This window comes from Hippoglossus stenolepis, chromosome 11, assembly GCF_022539355.2.
Source record: "Hippoglossus stenolepis isolate QCI-W04-F060 chromosome 11, HSTE1.2, whole genome shotgun sequence".
NCBI classification, from domain to species: Eukaryota; Metazoa; Chordata; class Actinopteri; order Pleuronectiformes; family Pleuronectidae; genus Hippoglossus; species Hippoglossus stenolepis.
This window is the reverse complement of record NC_061493.1, coordinates 6,665,167-6,683,986: the sequence shown is the minus strand read 5'-3', so window position 1 is coordinate 6,683,986 and position 18,820 is coordinate 6,665,167. Positions and strand designations below refer to the sequence as shown.

At 39.3% G+C, this 18,820-nt stretch overlaps 2 protein-coding genes across 5 annotated transcripts in view; both read right to left on the bottom strand.

The window, feature by feature from the left end:
- Positions 1 to 193: 193 nt before the first annotated feature.
- Positions 194 to 5,392, bottom strand: LOC118117750 (zinc finger protein ZFMSA12A). Of its 2 annotated transcripts, none has more exons than XM_035170271.2 (7): positions 5,209 to 5,392; positions 3,909 to 4,111; positions 2,686 to 2,778; positions 2,505 to 2,597; positions 2,285 to 2,395; positions 2,051 to 2,183; positions 194 to 1,869 (listed from the first exon to the last, which is right to left on the bottom strand). In XM_035170271.2, the coding sequence occupies exons 2-7, from the start codon at positions 4,056 to 4,058 to the stop codon at positions 521 to 523; spliced, it is 1,929 nt and encodes a 642-aa protein (XP_035026162.1). In that variant the 5' UTR covers positions 4,059 to 4,111; positions 5,209 to 5,392; the 3' UTR covers positions 194 to 520. The 2 variants fall into 2 exon arrangements, with proteins under 2 accessions (XP_035026162.1, XP_035026161.1); XM_035170270.2 differs by having other exon boundaries at positions 5,214 to 5,392.
- Positions 5,393 to 9,170: 3,778 nt separating this feature from the next.
- Positions 9,171 to 18,820, bottom strand: part of LOC118117948 (sodium channel protein type 4 subunit alpha) — a 45,544-nt gene continuing 35,894 nt past the window's right edge. For 2 of the 3 annotated variants that reach the window (XM_035170641.2, XM_035170642.2), the window contains 9 exons: positions 18,514 to 18,687; positions 18,011 to 18,037; positions 16,589 to 16,711; positions 15,148 to 15,420; positions 14,939 to 14,992; positions 14,718 to 14,855; positions 13,905 to 14,009; positions 13,414 to 13,684; positions 9,171 to 11,944 (listed from right to left, as the gene is read on the bottom strand). In XM_035170641.2, coding sequence (XP_035026532.1) covers positions 10,713 to 11,944; positions 13,414 to 13,684; positions 13,905 to 14,009; positions 14,718 to 14,855; positions 14,939 to 14,992; positions 15,148 to 15,420; positions 16,589 to 16,711; positions 18,011 to 18,037; positions 18,514 to 18,687 — 2,397 coding nt within the window. In that variant the 3' untranslated portion in view covers positions 9,171 to 10,712. The remainder of the gene's footprint in view (positions 11,945 to 13,413; positions 13,685 to 13,904; positions 14,010 to 14,717; positions 14,856 to 14,938; positions 14,993 to 15,147; positions 15,421 to 16,588; positions 16,712 to 18,010; positions 18,038 to 18,513; positions 18,688 to 18,820) is intronic. The other variant, XM_047342015.1, reaches the window with a different exon arrangement.

Below are 18,820 nucleotides of genomic sequence, written 5' to 3'. Positions count from 1 at the left end.
CTCATGAGATTTTAATCATACAGAGAACTGAAAGATAAAATGTTTAAAATAATTATTGATAGCTACATTTAAAAATAAGAGAAAACGAAAAAAAAATTCTGAACATAAACAAAAAATTGTGTTTTATTTCAGAAAAAAATCTAAATTTATTTTCCAGAAACGTTCAGAAAAATTCAAACAGGATATACAGATGTATATTTTGAAAAAGAGTTTTTATTTCTTTAAATTATAATTTTTTCACTCACTTCCAATACTAATATTGTGAAGGCCACCGCAAGATGTTTTATTTTGGGATATAATCAGAAATTCTGCTTCTGTCAGGAACAAATAAGTTACTTCAGAATACTGTTGTTAAACAGCCGGGATCGATTGCAAATGATGTTCACTCCAATGATTAATAAATAAGTGCGATAAATAATAAAGCCAATACATAAAGTCCACACAAGTGAGGGGGTGTGTGAAACATTGTACACAGTGCACGAAGTCCAAACATTCATTTGAAAGAAATGCTTTATGCTAATCAGACGGTCTGGAGCACACTGTGAGTCTTTAAGTGTCTCCTCAGGTGATTGAGACATGTGTAAGTCTTTGCACACAGCTGACAAGCGTATGGTCGAACCCCCGTGTGGTTCATGGTATGTTTCTTCAGTTCGCCGCCACGTGAAAAACCTTTCCCACACACAGAGCAGACATACGGGCGCTCCCCGGTGTGAACACGCATGTGAAGTGTCAGTTTACTGGCCATGGTGAATCCTCTTTCGCACACAGTGCATTTGTATGGCTTTTCCCCCGTGTGGGTGCGTCTGTGTATCTGCAGCTCGCCCGCTGAAACAAAAGCCTTTCCGCAGTCAGAGCACAGATATGGTTTCTCTCCGGTGTGAGTTCGAATGTGTACGGTGAGATTTCCGGACACTGAGAAACGTTTCCCACAGTACGTGCACTGAAAAGGCCTCTCGCCTGTGTGACTGCGCATGTGCAGACTCAGGTCATGCTTGTTCTTAAAGGCTTTGCCACAGCGCATGCACATCTGCGTTTTCTGCTGTCTGTGGCGCAGCTCGTGAGCTGTCAGACACGCAGCAGAGCTGAAGATCTTCCCACACTGCATGCACTGATTGGACAGCTTGGGAGGATGAATCCTCTGATGGGATCTCAGCTCGCTCATGCTGGGGTACACCCCGCTGCACTGTTTGCACCTGAAGATGCGGTCCTGGCTGTGAGTCAGCTCATGCTTATCCAGCAGGTACATTTTCTTAAAAACTTTTCCACACTGAGAACAGTCAAACTTTTGGACACTTTCAATACACTGGTGTCTAAATCTCTCCTGTATAGACTGAAAGCTATTTCCACATTTGATGCAAATATAAGCGGCCTTCGTGCACTGTGTCCGTCTGTGAGTGGACAGGTCAGACGTCCTCCTGAAGGCCTTTCCGCACTGAGAGCACTTGTAGGGGTTTTCTCCAGTGTGCAGTCTTTGATGCTCCAGGAGCTCATAACGGTAAATGAAGCACTTCGCACACTGACTGCATTTCTGTGCAACTCTGAGCCGAGGGTGGCCGATTAAAGATCCGGACAATACAGGGCTCTGAGCAGATGTAGAGGTAGCTCTGTCATCACACTCCTCCACAATGTGACCATCAGGAACACGGTCACTGCATTTCTCTCCTGTTGTTTGTTCTGTGCTGCTCTGTCGCGTCTCATCCGACCATCTTCCATCCTTTTCCATCGTGTCTCCCACCTCCTGAGGAGAAGTCGCCTCAGATTCTCTTTGGTTTTCTAATGTCTGTGTTTTTGGTTCCATGTCCTTGGTTGCTCTCAATGAAGGAGGGAGAGATAACGATAAGAAGAGCTGCTGCTCTGATGGAGAGGGCCCTTTTTGAAAACAGAAAAGAGAAAACAACTTCACTGTTTGTATATTTACTTTTTCAAAGTGGTTGGAATATATCTACACGAGAGCTGCAACAAATAATTACTGTCATTACAAATTGATCTGATGATATTTTGTCAATTGATAAACCATTTTGTCTATAAATTAGATAAATTATACACTTACCAATGGAATCCATCTTGGCCATTTTACCATGAGGCACCTTGCTTCTGAGCAAAACTTTGAGGTCATCTGTAGTGGTCACACACTGCATGTACTCTTCTAGCACAGAGGATGTATCACTGATCCATACTGCGGTCTTTACCAAATTAATAAAACTATTATTTTGAGGGACTGGACCAGGAAATATGAACATTCATTGGGGAATTTAATACATAAAGCAGAATTTAGTCTCTTTACCTGTTTAAAGTTTGGTATAAGCAGAAGCTCTTCCAGCCGGCTGAAGAAATCACAAACCATCGTCTCCAGTGCTGTATCAAAGTTGGGGCCGTACTCCACGGGAAACACATTCTGTCAGGCAGAACATTTTAATCATATATATATGAAGTCTCAAAGCACTGCCTCATTTGACAAACAAACAAAAAAAACTGCCCCTTTTCATGTTAAAGCAAACAAGTACCTCGAGAAAGTGTTCTCTCCCTTTTGAGTCCTCTAGAAGTCTCTGAATAAGTCGGACAAAGTTGTCTTCGAGGGCTTCAGTTTGTGGCTGAAGCTGTCAAGTACAATATGCACATTTAAAATAAGCAGGACCAGGGAAAACAAGTCAATATTTAATGTCCACGACTGAAGACGTCACACACCTGTTTTGAGCTGGTTGGCAGGAGGCTGTCTAAGTGTGTTCTAACATGTCTGAGATCTTCTGACTGTTCAGAACGTAACATCTGGAAAGTCATCTGGAAAAGACACAGACACAGACAATAAAGAAACTAAATAATCCCTCTTCGTAGCTGCAACCAGCCCAGTGATAGTGTTAAACTATACAATCTAACTTTCTGCTTACACACTGAAATCAAAAGAATATAGGGATAGATAATGCATTCAGGGTCCACTCAATTCGTTTATATGATTGATTTGGTTTTAATCCACCGAATGTATCAACAATGAATGTGATAATAATGAATACATCTTTAAGGGAAGTTTACACCAGTTTAAACTTTCAGTGTAAAGTTAAAAGTTGTTGTGGGTAAAGACAGTTCTAACAAGCTTTGCATCCATTTTCAAGAGAAAACCAAAGACAGAAGCTGATAATTGGGAGATTTTATGCAAAAATCATTATGTGATATTTTCTGGCCTATACTATTAAATGCAGGTTAAAATCACAAGGTAACTGTTTTATTTTTCATCTGTAACAACCATAATACATATATTCTGTTGTGTTGACTGAAAAAAAAGAAACTTGACTCCACTTGACTTATTTTCATGAAAACACTGATAAACCATGGTCGTGAAGATAAAGCCCACAATTTAGCAAAAAAAAAAAAATATATACATTGTTAAAGATAATTTGCTCTTTCTAGTAAAATGTGTGATTTGCACATATTAAGTTATTATTATTATTGAATTGAAATTTTTAATACATCTTGAGCTGAAATTCTCTTGACTGCAATGCGTCCATATTGATTACAGCGGCTCTTTGACCACATTTTAGATTGAACAGAAAACTCCTCACTAAAACAAAATGCACATTGGTCATGGTGTCTTTTAGTACGGTAAAACATAATGCATAATACTATTTCATTTTCAAATGTTTTATTTTGGGTTGAAAAACACTGTCTGTCAATACATTTCCCCTCCTCTGAATCATTTTTCATGTTCCTGTAAAGACCTTTGTGTTCTTTCAATAAAGTTTTGTTCTCCCAAGATGTGTAATAAAGAAGAAAAGCTACAAGATGGATACCAGATATCTGGTTGAAATCTTTCAAAAATAAGTTGTATCACTAGAAGATAACACTGGACTGATATCAGCATTACCTTGACCTTAACCCTTTAATGATATACAGTATGGTGGATCTGTATTTCCTACCTTTGCTCTTAATCCCAGAGTGAGCAGTCTCATCTGTCTGTCAGTCAATATGTCAGGGATGGCCTCAGTTACCAAGGTCACAAACTCCACCACCTTCCTATAATGCTTTACATTCTTCTGACGAACCACCTTCCACATCACAGCCAGCATCACCCGCAGAGGTGGAGCCAGGAGCCTTAGTGAGGACAGGGGCAGGGCACCCTCTGCCAGGGGAGAGAGACGGAGGCAGCATTAGAACAGTAAACTGATCCATTCACACACATCTCTCTGTTGCATAAAAATAATAATCAGTGCCAGAAAGCTGTGCGGAGAAAACATGAGCTCCCTTCAGTGGACGTGGATTACTACAACTGGGTATTCGGGGAAAGTTGAATAAAACAATTGCTAGAACAATGTCGTGATATCATGTGAGTAAAGTTGCAATTATACATTAAAGAAGTTGCAATTTAATGAGAATAAAGTCTGTTGCCTTCATTAAAATGAGGAATGTGGAGTAACTTCATTAGGTTATAGCCTAATTTACTTTACTTAAGGTCTCACAAATAACATAATACACATCAGCACCACATTATCACAAGTATCAGACTTCTTCCTGCAATAAACTGCCTATTCTTAAGAAAAGAACCGAACAGGAAATGGCCTTTTTTTAGGAGGAGGAAATGTCTGGTAGTGGGCGACAGTATATCGTTGGTTACATCTGTGTGTTGTTTGAAGGAGTTGCATAGTTTTATAATAAGATTACTTCATGATTTGGGTTCCAGGAGTGAGACTCCAGGAAATGAGATCGTCCTTGTTTATTTTCCCCATGATAATTTTTTGTTGATTCTCCACTGTAGACTCCACATCCGACACAGAGACAAAGTACAAAGACTCATCTTTCTGCAAGATATTTGGTGTCATAGGCCAAATATAAGAAAAGAGGCAAAGTGATTCATTTCGAGTTTTCTCTCTTTTAGTGGGAGAACCTGTTGATGCATGTTTGCAGTCTTTGGTGATGTCTTCAGAAATCATCTCAATATGAAATAAAATTAATGTAGGAATAACTCCTTTAGGTGCCAACAGTATTATTTAGTTTGTTAAATATTCGGTTTAACTGGGTTTGTTCCTTGTTATTATTATTATTATTATAAAGCCACAGATCTTTTTTTAAAATCATATTATGTATTGTTTTATATCTTAATTAAAAACCTGCAGCAATAATGATTATTATTATGTTTGAGTAATCAAAGCGATAACGGTAATGTTAGCAGGCATGCTAACACCAAAACAAACCGATGGTGACACCAGGAAAACACTCAACTTTACCCATTTCACTCCAGAGGACCTGTGCCAGCTGAGTGTCAACAGAGGAGTGTGTCCTGATTAAAAAGATCTTCCTCCTGCAGCGACCAGCAGAGAAAACAAAGTTTTACTGTCACTCCTCCACACTTTCCTCTTGATACTAAATGCAGCTGGACAAACCCTTCTTCTTCTCAGGAAAAGGCAGCGTTGCACCCAGAATGCTGCACCACTGCCCTCTACTGGAGCAGGGTGACTCCCACACTTCGTCCAGTATGCTGTGGCGCACAAACAGAAAAATGGCACACGGCAAACATGGCTGAACAAATGTTGCTCAAACAAAGGCAGGACGTTCCTCAAAAAGCACCTAGTGTAAAATAATTAATTTAAACATAGATGGGCAGTTTCATTAGAACTTTGGCAGATACTTTTCTCTGTAATTCATAATGCTTACATTCCTATTTTCAAACTAAATATGAAATTCTTCTCCCAGACGGTTGTCATCACAAAGGTATATCTCACAATGACCTTCCAGACTCTGGTGTCTTTCCCTCTAAAGAGCCTCTACTTTTGGTTTTCACACTACAAATACTTTTCCTCATCATTTCTGTTCATACAGGGAAACTGACCAACCTTCTCCTGCATGACCCACATGTGTGTTTCTCTTCTCTCTTTGCTCAAATCTTTTGCGAAATACCAGTTAACCAACCTGTTGTCTTCTGATGATTGAGTCCACATCATCTCACACAGGGACTCAATCGACAGAAACCTGGTGAAATGATAAATGCACTGGATTTAAATAACCTCTCAAGGTGCTTGACACAAGTCACATTCATCCGTTCACATACACAGTGCTACTATATGCTGCTATTGTCAATTACACATTACACATTAACACTCTGCCGCAAGCATCAGGAACAATTCAGGATTCAGCCCAAGAAAACTTTGACTGGGGACCTGGGGATCGAAGTTAGGGCAGACCTTCCTTTGACTATATTGTCAGAAGTACTGAGCTCCCAGGTGAAATCTGGTGTTAGGTGTTTTACCAACCATGTTTTCCATGTTATGATACCTGTGTGGAAGCAAACGGAACAGTGTAAAAAGCTTATGGAAGCTTTTGAAGTTGTGATCACTGCATATGCTGAAATGCATCAACACACAAGTGTGTACTCTGCTGTAGTCTGAGCTGAAGGAGGGGAGTTTGGTTGTAGCTGCGGTATGAATTTTAAATTTTGCACCTTAAGAGAAACTCTTGCTTTTAGGAGTGTCTGTCGTGTCAGGCTGATGTTAAACCTGAGCTTCAAGGGGAAGAATAAAACACGGGAAATCCTAGAGATAATAAATCAACAAAGAAATAGGCCTCTCAAATCTTTACCACATGTGCTTCAGTAACACATAAATATTACATGCTGTTGGCCTTTCTGTGCCCCTGACATATTTTCTTCTTGCCAGAAGACACATGCCAGAAAATCCCCTGCTGCAAACATGTAGTCCATATATTCTGATCTGTAGATGCATGGAAGCCCTGGTGGTGGCAGTGAAGGATCTCTGACTGCAATGGCCTGCTTCATCAGAACTACAGAAGTAATTAGATAGTGCCTCATCAGACCATCTGGGCAGTGTCAGCCACCATGACTAAGTAAATCCCTGCAATGCATGGTGATTGACAGATGCTGCCTTTTGTACCTAAAAAGGCTGCTTCCTATTTCTCCTGTTTTTTTTTGATTCACAACCCTTTAGCGAGGCCAAGCTCGGTTTTTATGTTGTCATGACAACAAGGCAACCAGCAGCCAAATACCTTGTCCAGGTTTACCTTTTATTTTGAATGTTTAAAACCTCTATGGCCCTTTTTTAAAAATGTGAAGGTGTTTTATTTTGCCCCAATAACCATTTTAATTCCATTGGAAGAAACATAATAAGCAGAATCACCAGTTCATTTCCAGCATAGTGGAGAAGAATTTGAGCTGAGCTGAGCAGAAACTGCACCAGACTTTAAGGCAGCGGTTGTTCGACTGTGCGGCTCTAAAAACTCACTGTGGACTTCAAACACAGCATCAAACTGCAGACAAGGCAATGGCAGCAGCTGGTTGTCTGAAAACAGTGAAGCACTGAGCAGCTAAACAGACAGATTTTTCCTTTCTGGAGTTGGTGGAGACCAAAATGGAGCAAAGAGGAGAGTGAATATTGGACTTCTTCACAGACACGTTTCCAAATGAATGATGATGTGGCTTTGTTGGTTGTGCAACTGTTTTGCAACAAGTTTGGTCAAATTCAAACTCGGTAAAATGTCTGTATTGGTTCCGAGGGACTGCTTACACTGTCCCCAAGTTATTGCAGGTCTAACTCAAAACAATAGTCAACATTTTGACATACAAAATGTAAAGTATTAAGATTTTGTCATATTTTGATTTAGTAATTATTAATATATTCTTCTCTTGGTAGAAATGGGCTTCCATAAAAACAACCTGCCCTATGATTAGATTAGACACAAATACTATTGTGTTGAAAAATAACAATCCCACTGACCTCTGACTGACAGACGACGAGACTTGACGTGACTCTTTATTTAACTAAATGGTATGTGAATAAATACATATATGGAGCATGCAATTCATCAAAAACCTTTTGTATTAGCGTTCACCATATCCACATTACATGTAGACGGTTTGTAATGCATTACTTTGACATTGCCTTGTGTTTTACTGTGTGCTGGTGCATTTTGCAATTAGATATAGTGCCTTTTTAATCTTTTTAAAAATGTTTTCTCTCTCTGATGAAGCTTTAATCTCCACCACATGTCCAAACGCTTAAAAATCAGATCAATTACCAAGTCACATTCAGTCAAGTCACATTTTTCTGCCACTTCACTCACAAACCGAGTTAAATAAGCATCTGTCTGCCGTGGGGATGGATGACCATAGTATGGTGCGTGTTGGCGTAGTAGCCGTGTTAATGCATGTATGACCACATGTTAACTGTATGTACATGTGTGTACATGTGTGTGGGTGAGAGTAAAAGAGAGAGAGTGCGTGCATTTGTGTGTCTGAGAGTGTGTAATTAAAACAAGTGATTTTTTTTTTTACACACAGATTATCCCTCTATCCCAGCTGGTCAGAGTTGGATTTGACCACCCCGACAACCAGAGAGAGGAAATCTCTTTGGGGATAAATCCAAATTGGCACCCTTGATGATTTTTTTTTCCAAACTGAAAATGTTGGAGTGCTCAGCTATTAACTTAGAGATTGGCACCAAAATTGAAATATTACAAAACCTTTTTGTCCTATTACTAACTGAAGTCTTGAGGAAGGAACAGTCCTGCTCTATACACACAAATGTCCCAAATATTTATCTGCCGTTTCCTTGGATTTATTATATTCTTCAATGGCTGTTCACTATCTACTTTTCAATTTTCCATGATTGCAGTAGAGTGTTTGGTGATAGATCATGCAGCAGAATAACTGGGTACTATTCCCTCTCTGTGTGTGTGTGTGTGTGTGTGTGTGTGTGTGTGTGTGTGTGTGTGTGTGTGTGTGTGTGTGTGAGAGCACCTGCTCTTCAATGAATATTTCAATGAATAGACGGAATCATTAATGGCACAGATCATGCATTTGTGGAGGCATTATAAACAAACTCAACCTTTAAAGGGCAAGGACAGACAGCCATGGAGATGCAGAGGTTTGCGCACATCTGTCCTGTTTTTTATACACATGTACTCAGAAAGAGATTTAACGGTGCCCTGCCTGGTAATGAGGTCAAATCAGCTAACTGGTTCCTCATGTGAAAATGACAGAGACACTGCACAGTTTTGCCTCGCTTTGTTATTTTGAAGATAAAGATCCTTAACTTTACTTTTCAGAATAATCCACACATGAATCTATTTGAGCTACATTGACAGTTGGAAAACCAAAAAATAGTCATTTTTTATTACCATTTAATAAAGAGCCCATGAGGTGATCGATCTAAATACAAATACAGACCATCTGGTTCTGAAGGAAAGTCTTTTATATAAAAATTAACACAGTATATTTATATAATTTCATCATATTGTGTTATCATGAATCACTGACATCGTCTTTCAATATAAATACATTACAAAAAAACAGGTAGAAATGAGCTTTACATACATTACACAGCCCCTTTATACAGTCAGTTACAAAATGAGCTTTCAGTGCATTCATGCTTCTCCACTCCACATCCATCAGATCAGATTCAATGGTCTAAAGAGGTTGAGAGAAGTGTGCGGACGACAATCAATATCAGGCACATAATTCAGGGATCATTAGTTCACACAACCTTTCATTTTATTAAATACATTAAAGCTAAACTTGTGCTATGTTTGACCAGAAAATGGCAAATTATACCTTTCCAATATATATATAATTTCTTCATGTATGGAGTGATACATATTGAGCAATAACTGTAAAGTATGTTTTTTTCATGTTTCTGTGTGATGGAATGAATACATTTAATCCTATTGAGCCCGTGTCTCTATCATTACCTCTGCCAAGGAGGTCATGTTTTCACTGCTGTCTTTTGATTGGTTCGTATGTTTGTTTGTTTGTAAGCAAGATTACACAAAGACAACTGAACAGATTTCCATTAAACTAGGATGTAGTTTGCATCAGGGAAGAACCCATTAAATGTTTGTGCTGATTCAGATCAGGTGGCAGTTTCAGGAATTATTAACATGGGAAGATAGGGTGTTATTCAAAAGGAATAATACATTGTTGTTGCTTAAGATGCATAAATTATTCTAAGAGAAATCAATAAAACTTTTAAAAACTCACCTGATCTCGCAAAGAAAGTGACCAAAAATTCTGGATCCTTCCTCTGATCTGGATTCACACCAAAATTGTATGGATTCTTCCTGACCTATAACATGTCCTTCCACCAAGTTTCATGAAAATCCATCCAGTAGTTTTTGTATAATCTTGCTTACAAACAAACTAATTTACAAAGAAACCAACCAACAAACAAACGGAAAGAGTGAAAGAAAGCGCTCTGAGGGCAGACGTCTCACTCGTGCACTGAAGCAGCGGGAGGGGAAGAGCTGAAGCTGGAGCGCAGGAAATCTGAGTGTATGCGCACAGTTTGAGCACAAGCAGAGTGAATCTGAGTAGAAGCAGGGGCTATTTGAGTGCGAGCGTAGGGTTTTGAGATAAAGTATTACAAACTCTGAACATGAAATCAAAAAGTCCTACTGACCACACTCTTGAATAAAGAGAGGAAAATACTCCATGCAGGTAACATATGTAATCCCCTGTTATTCATGTATTATATAGACAGACATTAAAAACAGAGATTTCTTTATTTTCTGGTGAGTGAGGACGGAGCTGTTCTCCTCTAATGGATGAAGGTAGTAACTGTAATTGTGGGTTGTTCAGTTTAAACAGAGGCTGTGAGTTACTTAAAAATAAAGCCTATTTCCTCGGCATATAAATATATGTATATAAAATGTTATCTCTTTGACCATGAGATATTTTGAACTATATAAAACCACACTATCTCTTTCCACACCGTCGAGTCTCAAAGAAAAGTTTCTTCATACTTTTCACCAGGCTCTCCAAGTTCAGAGTCTCTGGATATTATTCTGACGACCTCCGAGAGGTCGCTGGCTGCCTTGGTAACGCTGTCATACGATGGTGGTGAGGACAAGAGAGTGTCCTCTGTTGTCTGTTCAATCTCCACCCCCACAAGCCCATAGTGCTGTATCATGGAGGCTATCAGCCCCTCTGTCTCTGGAGCGTTCTCCACATCCACCACAGTCTCGTAGTTTATTTGTCTGTAGAGGTAGGACGCCTGTTTCATGTGCCGACGGACCAGGTGCCTCCTGTAACACCTCTGGATGATGATCACAGACACCTCCTCCAGCTTGCGGCGCAGCGTGGAGGTGATGGGCTCGTGGGAAACCTTGGAGGGGTTTGTCACCATGAACTTCTCCTCCATTTGCTGCTTGAGCGCGTCCATCTCGCCCGACTCACCGAGGACACGCTTCGTGAAGGCAAACAGGATGTCCAGGCAGTGGATCCTGTCCCCGCTGACCATGGGAAGGTCCATGGAGATCAACTTGATCCTGTTGGGCTTGGCGATGCGCAGCGGCTCAGACAAATTGTCAGCGAAGCTTGAGAGCATCGAAAACTCAATGAACTGTGTCGCCTCAGAATCAAACTTCTCCCAAACCTCATAAAACATCTCAAAGTCGTCCTCGCTCAGGGGCTCTGTGCTTTCCTCCGTGGCAACACTGAAGTTCTCCAGAATAATAGCTATGTACATATTTACCACAATGAGGAAAGAGATGATAATGTAACTGACAAAGAAAGCAATGCCCAATGACGGGCTGCCACAGTTTCCCCGGGTGTTGGTGCCGGTGTTGACAAAATTAACGTCACACTCTTCTGGCGAGTTGGACATGATCGGACTCAGGAGGTTGTCCCAGCCTGCGGAGGTGCTGATCTGAAAAAGGCAGATCATGCTATTTCCAAAAGTCTCAAAATTAAACATGTCGTCGACCCCATCTTGTTTTTTCACGTAGGCGAAGTTTGCCATTCCGAAGATAGCATAGATGAACATGACGAGGAAAAGCAGGAGGCCGATGTTGAACAGTGCTGGCATGGACATCATTAAGGCAAACAGTAAAGTTCGTATTCCTTTGGCTGCACGTATAAGTCGAAGTACGCGTCCTATCCTTGCCAGTCTGATGACTCGAAACAGGGTCGGAGATACAAAGTACTTCTCAATGATGTCTGCAAGAACAATCCCTGAAAGGAGAGAGAAACACAAAGACAAGATCAGGTTTGTCTCAACAGCTCCACCAAGGAGTTTATTTTTTTTCATCTGCATTTGTTTTTCTATTTGTTTGCCGGATTACGCAATAACTACTCAAAGGATTACCACGGAATTTAGTGGAAGGATTTGCTGTGGGTCAGGGAAGAACCTATTACATTTTCTGTGCGGATCCAAATTAGCGTGCAGATCTGGGAATTATTTCCCACTTTCTTTAACATTGAGAGATAGGGCATTATTCAACATTTTAGTTAAAAATCTGGATCAAGTTTGATGTCATACTTACACCTGTAACTCCCATCAGTGTATAGCTGAGAACAGTAATGTGGCCTTTGCTATAAGGCTTATTTGAATTTAAGGGGACTGTCAGAGGTATGCAATGAGTGCTATTCTATTTTCAAAACTAGAAATGGCCCAACACTCCCCTTAAATTCAAACAAGCTGCACCAAATTGCATACACATATAGATATCTCATAGATATAATTTAACGGGTTCTTTCCTGACAAATCCAGCATCCTTCCACCAAGTTTCATAGTAATCCCTCCAGTTTATTTTATAAAATGTAGACAACAAATGCAGATGAAAACATAACCTCCTTAAACACAACTATAAAATTGCTCTAATTAAAATATTTCTATTAACAATGGATCAAATGACTGTCTATTATAAAACTGTCATTCATAGTGATAAGCACACAAAATACTTTCACGTGACACAGCAGCTCTCATCCTTTTACCTGTTTACAATGTGAGTGCTTTGGCTCATTCATAAACATTTTTCATTGAAAAAGCTCTAATAACCCGATGTAGGCTTCCTGTTCAGCACTAAACAACAGACAACCAAAGTGTGCTCAGGCTCATGAATATAACAAAGCATTAAAACCTAAAACCCAGATATTTCCTTTAGCAGTTGATGAAAACGGAGACTGTTACTCCATGTATCACTAAAGAAATCAGAGATTTATCCATTCAGAGGTTGTGAATATGGGGAAATGTAAGTGGCTTCAGAATGAAGAGTACTCATCGGTAAAGCCAGAACCTGGAAGTGCTAAAGCTTTCATTCGTTGAACAAGAGCAAGATGTTAATCTTAATCTCTGCTAAGGAGGTAACATTTACCCCTGTCTGTTTGAGTGTTTGTTTGAAAGCAAGATCAATAACACAAAAATCTTATTTAGGGAACTGATATCTACGAGTGTGTGCAATTTGCTGCAGCTTGATTGAATTTAAGGGGACCTTTGGGCCTTGGCAGTAGTATGCACTGTACTGAGTCTAGTTTATGATGTGTTATATAGACAAAAGAAAATGTTCAGACATATTTTGAGATGTACTCCACGAGAAAACTCGTAGAATTTCTCTAAATCTTAAAATGATATTCTGCTTACAGCAAACAGATAAACCAATGATACTGAAAAATGATCCGCCCTTTTGCACTTTTATACGTACCCACAATAGAGAGAATGATCACCACAAAGTCAAAGATGTTCCATGCAACTGTGAAGAAATAACAACGGAGGGCAAAGATCTTGATCAGGCATTCGGTGGTGAAGATCACAATGAAGACCAGGTTGATCTTGTTGAGGATGGACTCCATGCGCTCGGACTGCTCATCTGTTTCCACCATCATGGTCACCATGTTGACGATAATGAGCATCATGATAATGATGTCAAAGGCTTGCTTGGCAACGAGATCGAAGAAGAAGGCTTGGAGAACGTTCTGTGGATTAGGAAAACAAACAGTGATTCAGTCAGAGGACAGAGAAACGTTAATACATTATCAACAACGTTAGTGGACAGGTCGATGTGCAGGGTTAGGGGCTATTAAAGTAATATAAAACATTAAACTAATTATGGAAGTAAATATATCAAAAAATATGTTCTAAACATCCAAAAAACGGCAATATTTTAATTTCTTTTTGAGGATTATGTCATTTTACCGCAGGTCTTGGTATTGGCTTTTGTGGCTTTTTCGATCCCAACTTCTTCATGGCACTATAGTACTTTTTCTGTTCTTCGGTCATGAAGATATCCTGTCCACCTAAGTATAAACAACAAAAAAAAAATTACATTATTTTGACAGAAATAACTTTTATATTGTTCAATGTAGTTAGTTAAAACAACCTATTGCATCCAGATCTAGGTTATATTTATGTGGTAAATATTCCTGTGCCAGAGGAAGAGGAATTACTTGTGGTGCAGGTTACAAAAAAGTCAAGAATTATTTTTACTTTCAGAAGTAGGTCCCATGTTTTGTATAATTGCAGTGTCTTTTTTCTCAATTGGAGGATGACCTATGAGTCTGTGTCAGACACTGAGTCAATAGACCAGCCCAAGGCATATTTCACCCTGTCAGCACATTAAACTTTATTTATAATAGGTTATCTTCCATGGTATACACTGTATTATTGTATATACCGTTTTCTTTCCTATTTGGCTTCTTTTTATGTACTGTATTATAACACACATATTTTTGTACAAACTCTTAATCTTGTACTCGAAATTATGTTTTGTATTTCTATCTATTGTCATTTTTTTGGTCTGTATATATTTCTATTCTTGGCTGGAGCTACTTTAACAAAACTTCCCCCCGGGGATTAATAAAGTTTTTCTGATTCTGATCCTGATTTTGTTGATTGTGTTTTTGTGATGGTTTCTTTCTCTGAGGTGTCTCTTAAACTCAATGACTTCCTGATTAAGTAAACATAAAAAACATGTGATCCAGGTCTAACATCTGCGTTGTTAATACTCATCTTTCTCTTCTGCTGATTGAAATTGTCAATAATGACACCAATGAAGAGATTGAGGGTGAAGAAGGAGCCGAATATGATGAAAACGACAAAGTATAGGTACATGTAGAGGTTGATTTCTCTGATGGGCTGCTCCTCCACCTGAAAACAAGCAGTTCTATAAGTTCTTACACTAACATGCAGATGATATGCTGTCAGCTGTACAATAACAAAGATACACTTACTCCTCTTGAGTCAACAGCTGCATGCATTATCTCCATCCATCCTTTAAACGTGGCCTATAATGAAATACATTACACAACGTTAGGGCTTGAGCACTGCTTTACACTGTCAAGCATTGGCTTTATCTATTGAAAAACAACATGCTCGTCTCAAACTATATTAATGTCACTCTGACTGACATGATTCCTGATGAAAAACCAGAGAAACCCACCACTTGCAGCAGGGACAGGTACCCAAGTCCCACATTGTCGAAGTTAACCTTCACTTTAGTCCAGTAGAACTGGGTGTCGTTCATGGCGAGGCACTCGGACTTGTTGTTGACCAAGGTGATACTGTGGATGAAGCCCGTTCTGTTCACGCACTTGCCGAACTTGCCGGCGAACAGGTTGACTCCCATGATGCTGAAGATGAGCCAGAAGATGAGACACACGAGCAGCACGTTCATGATGGAGGGAATGGCTCCAATAAGAGCGTTCACGACCACCTGGTGAGCAACAGACAAGATGCAGCTCAGGCTCACAGGCAGGAGTTATCCTAATCGTGCTGTTGCAGGGAGTCTACAGCCATAAACAGTTTTAATTTAAGACTTTAAGACCCTTTTAATACCACTTAAAGTTAAATTAAAGACCAAACTTGTGGTGGAAATACACACAAAAAGTGAAAACACCATTTGTGTATGTTTGTTCGACTCCAGCGCCTCAATCCCCATTGTCTCATGTTTGAAAGACATAAGCACTTCCAGGTACTGGCCTTACCCATGAGTACTCATCATTCTAAAGCCACTTACCTTTCACCATTTTCACAACCTCTGAATCACTGGATAAATCTCTGATTTCTTTAGTGATCCATGGAAATACAGTCTGATTCTCAAGCTTTTTCCATGTTATTTTCAGATTGTTGACTGAATGAAACACAATTTTACCTCAATAAGACAATTAGACATCTATGATTAAAGCATGAATATATAATATCTGTAATAGCTTTGTGTTGACTGGGTTCCTTCACGTTGAAATGTCACTCCACTTTTGTCAAACTTACTCAAGAAATAACACAAATCACCTACATTTTAAGGAAGATTCCAGTAACATAGAAACATACATGTTACATGTCCAACAGTGCTGTTTCTTATGTTTCTTAGTTACAAGCCAAGACAATACAAGACCAATCTTAAGCCATTTTAGCACCTCTGTGGTGTTTCAAGCTAAATGCTAAAGTTGGTGTGTCACCATCATGGACTGTATGTAAAGATGGACGAAATGACAGCTCCTAAAAAGTGAAGCCAAAGTGTTTTGATCGCCACCTGGTGGCTAACTGCAGTAGAGGTAATAAATCCTGCCTCCTCCATGTTAGTGGTTGGAACATGGCCCAAACTACAAACTAAACGCCAAATGTTTTTTTCTCAAAGAGGGCTACAGTTTTATGTAGTTCTTATCAAGCTGATATATGTTCAAGTATTAATTTTTCCTGTAACCTTTCTGAAACTAACACTGAACAGTTGAAATTCCATATTCTTGGTGTAACCTATTAAATGAGAATTGTTTAAAGAAAATAATAAATGAACAAATGTAAATGAAACCCTCTTTGGAGGAGGAAATACTTAGTCAGCAGTCAACAGGATCAGTGCTGAAAATAGAATGTGTGACAATTCTCACCCTCATGCCCTCGAATCTGGACAGAGCTCTGAGAGGTCTCAGAGCCCGGAGGGTCCTCAGGGACTTGATGGCAGTGAAGTCAGAATATCCCAGTGAGTTTGCCACCAGGCTTATCAAGGACACCTGCAGGGAGCACAGGAAGACAAGTAGACTGGGAGAATCAGAAAATGAATTTAAATGTCTGTGTATGTTAATAATCCTGGTTTAAACCTTTGGAGGAAAATTCGCAATATTTTTTACAGTACATAAGACAGTAGAACGCATATGCGAAGGAACTGCACATATTTTCTAACCAATAATATAAATTTTAAAGAAAAGAAAGCTCGATAAAAGATAATAAAAGACTAGTTAAAAAAACATCTGATGAGCCATATTTGATTGTCTTTGTGTATTTTGGGACATTCCACAGTTTGGAACACAACTATTTTACTTTTGAGGTTTAGATTTGGTATGGTTCTTGTATCATCTTTACGCAAATTTAGATTTCCACTCTATTCTACATCCAAAACAAACAAAACAAAATGGTCTTCCGCTGTTGAATGACCCTTGGGTGACAGCTATGAATGAAAATGGCATGATATAAATGGAAGAAACGAGAAATCCATGTCATGATCGATGATGACAAAACACAGACAAGTATGCACACATGGACAAATGGAGTCCATGCACGCATACTCACCTATATATGCATATGAAATATGTATATATATCAAATAGAGTGAGTTTTATAAAGAATTTGTATCTGTCTTTGCCAAATTTATATCCCAATTTGCATCGGATTAATCCAACAAGTTCATTAAAAACAATTTGGACTAATAAGGTCCCGATAGTCTGTATTTCTTTATAAAAGTCTATTTACACACGTGTTTGTCCAATATATCTAAAGAAGATACTCAAAGTTTATTCTCAGGACTAGAGAAGTGTTTGGCTCCAGAAGACGCAAAAATACAAAAAGCACATTAAAAAAAAGTAAGAAAAGAAAAGATACTGTAGCTGCAATGATCAACAAGATCTATAATTTCTTTAAGAACAGACATAACAAATAACACTCAGTGCACGGATTAGACACAGCATTTAAGACATAAACTCAACCAGTGTTTTTCTAAATTGCAAATAAGATAAATTATGTATTTGTAGGTTTAATATGTGGAATCGGCTACACCAGATCTTCTGTAGATAGACCTCAGAGTACATGGCACTGCATTTGTTTTTGATATAAAAGCCAAGGTCCTGAAGTAACTGATTCAAAAGACAGAAATCTCATAAGATACACGTTTGTTTGGGATCAAGACGGTGGCTTTTGATATCACAACAGAAAGCACTTACGAGTGAAGAAACACAGAAAGCAATTGAGATGCAGATGCGAGTTTCCAATCCCCACTCCAGCCCATACTCACCTGAGACCTGCTCACTAGAACTTACCCTAACAATAGAGCGGTCTGTGGCGATCTGTGTAACAGCAGGTGAGATCAGAGGAGAGGTCAGGCCTCGGGCTGAGCGCCGCGGGCACTTTGGATGACTATACGCTTCAGGGCCACATCCATTTTACCCAAACATGTTCACAGAGTGTTACGTGACTCTGATGACTTTTAAATGAATTTTAATTTGTCAAGTCAAATCCTGGCATAAAAGCAAATGTACGATTTGACGACTGTTTTGTGTGTGATGTAGCAGTCTGGGTGGTTCAGCAGTAGGAGTAAGAGATGGGTTTAGAACAGTATCAGTCAAGAAAAATGGCCAGTTTCTGCAAAGTACAAATGAACTGTCAAGTGCTTTCCTGTATGTGATGACACTTGAATCCTACAAACATGGAAACTATTTTGCTACAATGACACAGACTATAGTTTCTATGCGATTCTCAATTGACGGCATCTTCTCGTGTAGTGCAACAAAAACACAGGAGGCACAGATCAATGTCCACTTACGTCCACGATTAGAAAGTCGAGCCAGCACCAGTAGTTGGTGAAATATTTCTTGAAACCGTACGCGATCCATTTGAGGAACATCTCCAGCACAAAGATGTAGGAGAAGACCTTGTCAGCGTACTCCAGCACCACCTTCACGACTTTTCTCTTCTCGATGTAGATGTCCTCGAATGCCTGCAGCAGTTCAGGAGGAGCAGTGTGAGAAAACACAACTTCAATACACTACTGCTGTTCGTTTGACATAAAAAAAAAAACATGCGTCTGGAAACTTCTGTGTTTTGATCTTAAAGTGCAATGATGATTTAGA